The 9,777-nt window shown below is 40.6% G+C and overlaps 1 protein-coding gene across 1 annotated transcript; it reads right to left on the reverse strand.

Annotated features, from left to right (window-relative positions):
- Positions 1-1,759: 1,759 nt before the first annotated feature.
- Positions 1,760-7,083, reverse strand: LOC148884043 (phospholipase A and acyltransferase 1-like). Its single transcript, XM_089022376.1, has 4 exons — positions 6,939-7,083; positions 6,160-6,280; positions 3,923-4,221; positions 1,760-2,048 (listed from the first exon to the last, which is right to left on the reverse strand). Exons 1-4 carry the CDS (start codon positions 6,954-6,956, stop codon positions 1,953-1,955), a joined length of 534 nt encoding a protein of 177 aa, XP_088878502.1. The 5' UTR covers positions 6,957-7,083; the 3' UTR covers positions 1,760-1,952.
- Between the last annotated feature and the right edge of the window lie 2,694 nt (positions 7,084-9,777).

The following is a 9,777-nucleotide window of genomic DNA, read 5'->3' on the forward strand; positions in this document are numbered from 1 at the left end:
AAATACCTCGGTTTACGAACCCCTTGGCTTACGAACTTTTTGGTTTACGAACGTTAAATTTATAAAAATTTTACCTTGGCATCTGAACTTTTTTCGAGATACACACGGAGCTGCCTCAATGAGTGATATGTCATTCACAAACGAGCCCGTTCTTCTCACAACAAATTGGCAGCCGACTGTTTTTATTCCTCTATTCCCCGCCCCCAGTCTTCGGTTAAAGCCACGTGATTGGTCAAGAACGCAGCAGTGAAGGTGGGGGGGGGGGGGGGTTAAACATTAAAGAGAGACAGACGACAGTTAGAGAGTTTCAACTTTGATAGTTCAAAGGCAGAGTGTAGACTGCAAGGTTAAAATATCCCATCATTCAGGCTCCACAAACAACCCGTACAAGCCATCTGTACACTTGATTCAAAAAGCAACTCAGCGGAACAGAACACAATTGATGAGGAACTAGATAAAATTATCACAGAGAAAGCACCTACAAGGTATCATTTCTCAAGATGGTGAAAGAAGAAGGTGATGTTCCTCATCAAGTGTTAAATGCTGAGGAAACCGGCCACTCCACTCGTTCAAGCCATCAACGACCATCACAAAGGTCAATAAAACGACTTTATTATACAGTACAGTTTATTTATTTAATTATGACACTATAGCACATTTATTATACATAAAAGAAGGTATATTTTGTGTAGTTTTAAGGGTTATAAAATTAGAAAGTAGAAAATTATGTTTTATGGGGACCGGGGAACAGGTTATTCTCGTTTTAATGGTTTCATATGGGAAATTATTTTTTGGGATACACACTTTTCCCCTTATACACTCTGTCTGGGAACCAATTAAGTTTGTAAGCCAGGGTATCACTGTATTTAGTACATATGGAACATGTACCCAGTCCTCTCCAAAAAAAAACACTTTTTTTCCGAAGTAGCAAAGTGAAACCAAGATGAATTCCATCAAAACCCTTTTCAGCATTTATGTGACATGAGCCCATGTTAACTGAGTACAGAGGGCACTTTATTATGCAAACACTTCAGTGGCAGTCAACGTAAAAAAAAAGAGCCTGAAAGTCCATCAAGGCCAAATGAGCCAAAACATCACATGTTTCACTGTTGTCCTAGTGTCCACTGTTGTCCTAGTAATGATCATTAAAAAGTAGAAGCAAGTGGCACACATACACACAAAGTAATACTACTACTACTAGTAATAATAATAATAATAATAATAATAATAATAATAATAATAATAATAATAATAATAATAATAATAATAATAATTCATTTCATTTCTAAGCCCCTTTCAAAGCCCTCAAGGTCACTTTACACTCACAGGATAAGTTTCTTTGTGGGTGAGCAGCGGCAGCCACACGCACCAGCTCTCACTCAACCCACTTAAATGGATAGAAAGTTAGTTACCTAGCAAATAGCTAATAGATGGCTAGCTAGATAGCCACCTAGATAGCTAGCCAGCTAATAGCTCACCAGCTACTAGACAGCCAGCTAATAGATCACCAGATAGCTAATACATAGCAAATAGATAGTAAAAATGAGTGTGTCCACTCCAGTGCCAGGGTTTTTGTCATTTTTCACTCAAATTCCAGGACCCACAGAATATTCAGTTTTAGGACTACATAAACCTTCAATGCAACATACGAAACCTTAAACTCTCTTCTTTCATCAGAAAAAAAGAGTTAATTCCCAAGTTATATAGGTCTGTAGTTATATGACCTTGAAATGAGGGTGGCTGTACAAAATACAATAGATTGATTTGAGTGATCTTTTTTTAATCAGTAATGTATGTGTCACTGCCCCTCTGTTTTAATTTGTGAAATTATTTTTAAAAATCGTGTTTACTCTTATGTATTTATAAAATTCTTAACATGTGTGTTTGTACGTGTAGGTGTGTGTTTGTGCGTGCGTGGGTTTGTGCGTGTGTGGTCGTGTGTGTGTGTGAGGCTAGCAAGGGTCTTTCTTTGGGGATCTGGTGTCAACAATTTCCTTGAAGGTTCTGGTGGCTGACATGGTCTCGACATTTTTGGGTTTGGTCGGAATCTGTGGACGTGGAAGTGAAGGGAAAACATATCAGTGGTTTGATATCACGATTTACCTGAGATGAAGCCAAATTATTCATCTCCATGTTAATCGCAAGCGTGTAGAAGCTTCGCTAACACAGCTAGCTCCAGGTTGCTTTAGTCGGAATGTTATTTTTTGACGGACTGCAACAATCTACAGCAGAGATGTCAAACTCATTTTTTAACATTGTCGTTATGGTTTCCCTTGGAGGGCCGTTATGAATTTTGGGGAAGCGTATAAATGTTTAACTCGTTCACTGCCAGACGTGCAAAAATGTGTCCACTCCAGTTCCAGGGTTTTTGTCGTTGTCACTCAAATTCCAGGACCCACAGAATATTGGACGACATAAGCGTTCAATGCAGCGTAAGAAACCTTAGACTCTCTTCTTACATCAGAAAAAAAAGAAATAATTCATAAATTATATGTGCCTGGAGTTATCTGAGTTTGAAATGAGGGTGGCTGTCCAAAATACAATGCAATACATACATATTGGTTTAAATAATGATTGAAGAACAGCTGACGCTGGAACAAAGCGCTAACATGGAAAAAAGGAAATGCTGCCTCCCAGAGCTTTATCTGCACCCAAACAAGAAAAAAACAAAACCCGAACAAATTCAGGAATGGTGGTCTACGTCATATTTGCAATTCCCGAATAAATTCGTGAATGGCAGTCAATGAGTTAATCTGCTCCACATGTGTAAATATGTAAATTTCTCCACTGCGAGACCATTAAAGGACAACCGACACCATTTTTTTGTTTCCTAACTGACATCAGAAAAACGTTTTGTAGCATTTAAAATACCCAAAACACGCAGACTGAAATTTTTAGTCAAATACAAAACACCAATAAAAATGACTTAAAGTGCCCCAAAACTACTTCAAAATGACCTTGGAAGTGACGAGTTTCAGAAGGTCCCGCCCCCTTGTTCGTGAGATCACGGCAGGACGTCTTGTCTTGCTCGAGCATCAAAACAATGGCTTCAGATTCGGAGAATATGCTTTCTTGTTACTCATCCAGTTATGAATATGATTCAAATAGTTCTGAAGAGGAAAGCATACATGTTTGCCGTCGATTCAAGAAGTCCTTCCATGTCATTTTGAGGCGTCTGGACTGCAATATAGCGTCCCAGAAAATGCACAAGATGGTGCCCAAGCTTCGTTGGAAATGGGCTGGTTTGTCTGCTGGGAATTTGTGTCGGCTAGTATCAAGTAGTAGTCTTGGCGCAACACACAATGATTCACCATCGCGTGATTTATGTGTTTTTCTTCTAAAATCGCCATCAACACGGATCAACATGAAGTTTTCAGACCAAACAAAGTGCCCAAAATGCATTGTGTGTCGCTTTCTCGGTCAGGGGCGTTCCAGACGTGACGTCACGTCAGGAATCGTCATCAACTGGAAAACAAGACTTCCCAAATATTCAACGCGAGTCTTCAAACGGAAAATATAGCTATATGCCGTGGAATCTTTGTGAAATACACTCAGTAGAGGTCATTTGAACCGATTTTACAAATTATGGACCCAACTTGTCCGGGGGCGTCGGTTGTCCTTTTAAGGATAATCCAATCCAATCGAATCCAACACAATAATGAATAACTAGGTTAAAAATCCGAAGTCAAGAATATTGACATTGGTTCAGACTTTCGCAAGCATTCAATCATTGGCAGAAAGGCTAATGCTAGCTGCTAATATGAAGCCTGTTCGTAGTATCCGAAGCACAAGAAAGCTAATGGGCATTTTATGGAGCTAATGCTTATTGTCACTTCTCTGCAATGTGGATGCAATGTTAGCTCAACTTTTGAATGTGGTTTATCTATTTAGCTGAACGAAAAGTGGACCGGCGAGGCAATACCTGGTTGCAGACGGCTTTCCCATAGCGCACGTATGTGGCAAAGTGTTCGCAGTTAAGCCAGAAGAGATTGTATGTGAGCTCCTGATCCTCCAGAGCATCGCGTCGTCGCCTCATCTCCTCGGGTGAGGATGGCTTGAAAGCATGGCGGTTGTTGCTGATCAGGATGTGAACACCATTGGGAACGGTGACCTCGGCCAGTGGCACTCGACGAATGCAAGTGGCGCCCAGCAGCAAATCGCCGCAAAGGGGGAACACGGTTTGGAGCGAAGTGCGGACGTTGTACATGAGGTGGCCCTCATCTGTGCAACATGCAAAAAGTTTAAAAACCTTTAGAGGACAAGAACACTCATTGGTGCATTAGTATCATGTCTGTGTAAGCTCTCAGTGTCATGATCTGGTTGGCGACCAACGGGGGGCGCTGTCGGCCCCGCCTGCACAGGTGCTGGTCGTCCCGATCAGAATGGCGACCAGCGGGTAGCGACGTCAGCCCTGCCGGCAGCCTCGCAGGTGCTGGTCGTTATAATCAATAACACTTAAAAGGACACCTGGCACGATCATCCGGTGCCGATTCATTGTTTGTTTGGTTGCAGCATGCATCGTGTACGTGTTTGTTTAACCTTGGCGGGCTTTTACTTTTGGTCTTCTTTTGCTACTTTGTATTTTTTCCATTCAGATCATTTTGATGTTTTACATTTTGTTCCTGCTGACTTTATTTTAATACAATTTGTCAAACAACCTCCTGCTCCCTCCTGCCTGCTTTTTGGGATCCGAACCCGCCATCACCACCTCGCAAACCGTGACACTCAGTCATAAAGGAGTGGTCCATCGATGAAAAGGTTTCTTCAGCCGTCATCGTACTTCTTTGAAGATGTGGGACGTTTTGCTTCTTATCCAAGAGGCTTCGTCAGCGAACTAAAAATTTTAGCTGGTAGCTTTGGCCCTATATATATATCCCTAGTGTCCAGAGGTGCCGGTGCCAGACCTCTGCTATGATAGGTCCCTGCTCTCAGGTTGGGGGGAAGCAGAGGATTATTCCCTGAGGCTACACTGATTACTGCTATTGTCCTGACTGATTACCTTGATTGTCCTGCCTGATGGGGTCTGGCCTGATTGCCCCATTTGCCCTAGTATAACCTCATCAGCATTACTAAGCCTATGTGGTCTAAAAAGTCTGTTGTAATAACGATCCAAATTAAACCTCACCCCACCACGGCGATTTAATGAAGGGTTTTGCTGTTTTATGAAAATAGCTTCTTTTACTCCCCTTTCAAACCATCTATTTTCTTTCACTCAGATTTTAACCTCACTGTCGTCAAATGAGTGGTTGCGAGATTTTAGGTGCATATGTACTGCAGATTGAGGCCCCTCGTATTATCCCTGCGATGTTGATAGTCCTTTTTTAAGAATTTGTTTAGTCTCCCCAACGTATTGCTCTTTACAATCTCAATTTTTACAATGTATTCAATAAACTACATTACTTTGTTTTTCATTTGGCAGCCTATCTTTTGGATGCAGTAATTTTTGCTTTAAGGTGTTTATCGGTTTGAAATAAGTAGGAATTTCGTGTTGCCAAAGGACTTGTAGTTTTTCAGAAACCCCTGCAATGTAAGGTATATACTGCTACTCCTCTCCTTTTTTGGTTTCATTCCCTATTCTTTCCTTTTCACATTTGTTAAAATACCACTGACGGTAACCACCGTTTGTGAGTGTTCTCCTGAGATGTTTTGAAAATTTTTAGTTCACTGATGAAGCCTCTTGGATAAGAAGTGAAATGTCCGTACAGATGACGGCTGAAGAAACCTTTTCATCGATTCATATCATGTTAATTCAGTTTGCTGTGGATGCCTCAAACCATGCAACCATTTTAGGGCCAGAACTACCAGTACAACTTTGGTTCGCTGAAGCTTTTTGGATGAGGATTGAAACATCTTTAAAGAAGTACAGATGACAGCTGAAGAAACATTTTCATCGATAGCACCAAGGAATACTTTTGTTAATATTTTCAGTAGGTGTGCAACATGTTCCGATCCAGCTTGTTTGTCATATTCAAGCTTCTGCCAACAATAACGGTTCTAATGAAGAGATGCCACAGAATGGCTGTGATCAATTGGCCTAGTAGTGTGAGTCAGACCAACCAGAGACCTTTGACTTGTTTGATGAAAGCGATCTACAGATATGCTGTTATGATACATGTACTCTTTTGATTTAAAAAAAGTTAGATGGATTTCTCTGCTTACCTGCCACAGCAAAGTGGATCACATGCTTGTCGTCGTCGTACACAGCCCAATGGGAGTAGCCGATTGGGTACGAGAACTCAATCAAGTCTCCGAATTTGGCCAATGACGAGATCTCCTCAATCTTTGTAATAACAACAACAGAAGAAGGTAAATGATGCATGCGACACACCTCAACCAGTGTTCAAGCAGGTTGCACTGCATTACAACACTGGTGGGAAATGATAAAACTATGTTCAAGTCACAATTGTGTTTCGTGTTCTTTAACAATGCTGTGAATTCCTGAAAGTGTAGCTTTTTTTGTGTGGGATTCGTTTAAGAAGAAAAAAACAGGAATATGGAACTGTGATCCCTCATCCCTGTGGTGCCAGTGGAAAAAAAATATTTTTTTGTTGTTGTTTTGACTTCAACATGGCACAGGGAGAGTGGCTGCCTTTATAGCAGGTTCAATATTTTGTTTTTCTAATAATAATAATACATTTCATTTATAAGCACCTTCCAAAATTCTCAAGGACACTTTCCAATCACCGGAAAGAACATAAGTTTTTCTACTTCTTCCTTTCCTTTTCTCATACTTTTATCACTTTGCTGCTGTGAAACGTAAATGTATCCCCTGAAAGACTAATAAAGGCTAATCTAATCCAATCCAAAATAATAGATCTTCATTCATCTCTGAAAAAGGTTCAAAAACGACTCATATAATGATGACATTATATGAGTTATCATATATTAGAGGTTTAGCTTTAATTTATGTTTAAAATCTAAATATTTGTGATTCTTACCTGCGACTTGAGGTCCATCCTGGACTCCTCTGACAGCTTGCCTTCAAGTTGACTTGTGCGTACGTGTATGTGCCTCCGTGTGTGTGCGTGTACGTGCCTCCGTGTGTGCGCGTGTACGTGTTTGTGTGTGAGTGTGCGTGTGTGTGTGTGTGTGCGTGTGTGTTTGCGCGTGTGTGTGTGTGTGTGGGCGTGTACGTGTGTGCGCGCGTGAGTGCGTGTGTGGGTACGTGTGTTTGAACAATGTAAGCGTGCAATTCAGGTTTGGGCACTGACGCATGCATACAACTTGAAAAAGAAGATATCAAAAAGACTTCAAGTAGAACAACGGATCCCATTTATTTATTTATCTATCTATCTATCTATCTATCTATCTATCTATCTATCTATCTATCTATCTATCTATCTATCTATCTATCTATCTATCTATCTATCTATCTATCTATCTATCTATCTATCTATCTATCTATCTATCTATATCATCGTCCATCTGTCTGTCTGTCTGTCTGTCTGTCTGTATGTATGTATGTATGTATGTATGTATGTATGTATGTATGTATGTATGTATGTATGTATGTATGTATGTATGTATGTATGTATGTATGTATGTATGTATTTATTTATTTATTTACTTATTATTTCTTCTTCTTTTCCTTTCGGTTTTTCCCCTTAAAGGACAACCGACGTCTCCGGACAAGTTGTGTCCATAATTTGTAAAATGGCTTCAAATGACTCCTACTGGGCGTATTTTAATAAGATTCCACCGCATATAGCTACAGTAAAGTCTCGTTATATCGATATTCAAGGGAGTCCGAAAAAATATCGATATAACCAGGACTATCGATATATCCGATCCTGCGCCGAACTGCATTAAACAAAAGCCGCCAAAAGAGGGCAGCCAAGCGCCATATAAGAAACGGAGCTGGCCATTAGCTCCCTTTTTTTTGGGTGAGAGATGTTCCCCCAATGTTGCCTCAAAATGGCACATATAATCTTTAATGATTGTAAACATGTATGCTTTAATCTTCAGAACTACAGTGTATTTAAAACATATTCATAACTGGATGTGTAACAAGAAAGCATATTATCCGAATCTGAAACCATTGTTTGGATTCACAAGCAATGCAAGACGTCTTGGCGTGAAGTCATTTTTATTTGCATTTGAATAAAAAGTGACATCGGCTGTCCTTTAATACACAGTATGGAATGTTAATAATTTTCAAAATCATCGCGCTTCAGCAGACAAAACAAGAAACATTGTTGCAAAAAACGATTGCATTCATATACATTACAGTGGGCATGTACATAACACAACAGGGAAACTGCAACGCTTACATCTTACTGTATTATGTATACAATTTAAAAAAGTCATCAATCTTCTTCTGCTTCCCATTTTTACCTTTTAACACAAACACTTCAATCTCGTCTGCTACACACGAGCCAGCGTCTGAAAATGAAAATGGCTCTGCTACACGGGTGCTGGGCACGTAACCAAGTCACCTGACCAAGTCGACCAATGGCGCGACTGATGACGTGACACGTAACCAAGACACGTGACCAAGTTGACCAATGGCGCGACCGATGGCGTGTCACGTGACAAAGTCACACGGCCAAGTCGACCAATAGCGCGACCGATGGCGGCTCATGTGACCAAGTCAACCAATGGCGCGACCGATGGCGGCTCACGTAACAAGACACGTGACCAAGTTGACCAATGGCGCGACGGATATATCGATATAAACAACAAAAATGGCCGGCGGGGGATGAAAAGGAGCACCGTAATAACCGGATTATCGTAATAACCGGGTATCGTACTAAACGGTACTAATTATACATAAAAAGACTAGAAATGTGCAAGGGAAATGAAAATAGTATCGTAATAAGCGGTACTATCGATATAACCGATATCGATATAACGAGACTTCACTGTATATTTTACGTTTTAAGACTCGTGCTGAACATTCAGGAAGTCTTGTTTTTGAGTTGGTGACGAGTCCTCACGTGACGTCAGAAAAGGACCGCCTCCTGACAGTAAAAAAGACGCATTGTAGCGTCTTTCCATCAATGTATTTTCCTGTACTGTTTTTTTCTGAAACCCTTGTGTTACACCCAAAAGCCGCCAGCAGAGAGAGTCCAAGCTCCATGCAAGGAATGTATCAGCCTGTGGAAACGGGCTGATTCATTCCTCACAGGAGCTGGTTGCCATTTTTCTGCCTCTTTTGTGGGATGTTACATTGCAGTCCAGATGCCTCAAAATGACACGGAAGGACTTCTTTAATCGACGGCAAACATGTATGCTTTCCTCTTCAGAACTATTTAAATCATATTCATAACTGGATGTGTAACGAGAAAGCATATTATCCGAATCTGAAGCCATTGTTTTCATTCTCCAGCAATGCAAGACGTATCGGCGTGACGTCACGAACTGGGGGCGGGACTTTCTGAAAATGCCCAATTCGCAGCTCAATTTTTTATTTATAGGTCATTTTTATTGGTGTTTTGCATTTGACTAAAAATATCATACTGCGTGTTTTGGGTATTTTAGATGCTATAAAACGTTTTTCTGGTGTCAGTTAAAAAACTAAAAAGTGACGTCGGTTGCCCTTGAAGGCGTCACCACAGCGAATCAGCATCTTCAGAGGCTTGATTCGCATGTTTGATTCGAAGGTTTGTTTATTTATTTGTTTTATGGAGTGGTGGAAATCTTTTGGAGGGGTTGTAACGTTTCCTTATTACGTCAAAACGTATTGTCATAATGTATTTGAATAAAGGCTGGTAAAGTTGCTAAGAATGAACAGCCTTATGCTTAGTTGAGAGGCTCGCCGGCTATGGGCCACCAACG

This window comes from Hippocampus bargibanti, linkage group LG19 (genome assembly GCF_051943395.1).
Source record: "Hippocampus bargibanti isolate YZ-2025 linkage group LG19, ASM5194339v1, whole genome shotgun sequence".
Classification (NCBI taxonomy): domain Eukaryota; kingdom Metazoa; phylum Chordata; class Actinopteri; order Syngnathiformes; family Syngnathidae; genus Hippocampus; species Hippocampus bargibanti.

What these genes read in the sequence shown, in the direction of transcription:
- LOC148884043 (XM_089022376.1), bottom strand. An exon ending in GATCCACTTTGCTGTGGCAG is followed by an intron (nt 4,222 to 6,159) that starts GTAAGCAGAGAA and finishes CATGTTGCACAG; the next exon opens with ATGAGGGCCACCTCATGTAC. An exon ending in GGAAAGCCGTCTGCAACCAG is followed by an intron (nt 2,049 to 3,922) that starts GTATTGCCTCGC and finishes CCACGTCCACAG; the next exon opens with ATTCCGACCAAACCCAAAAA.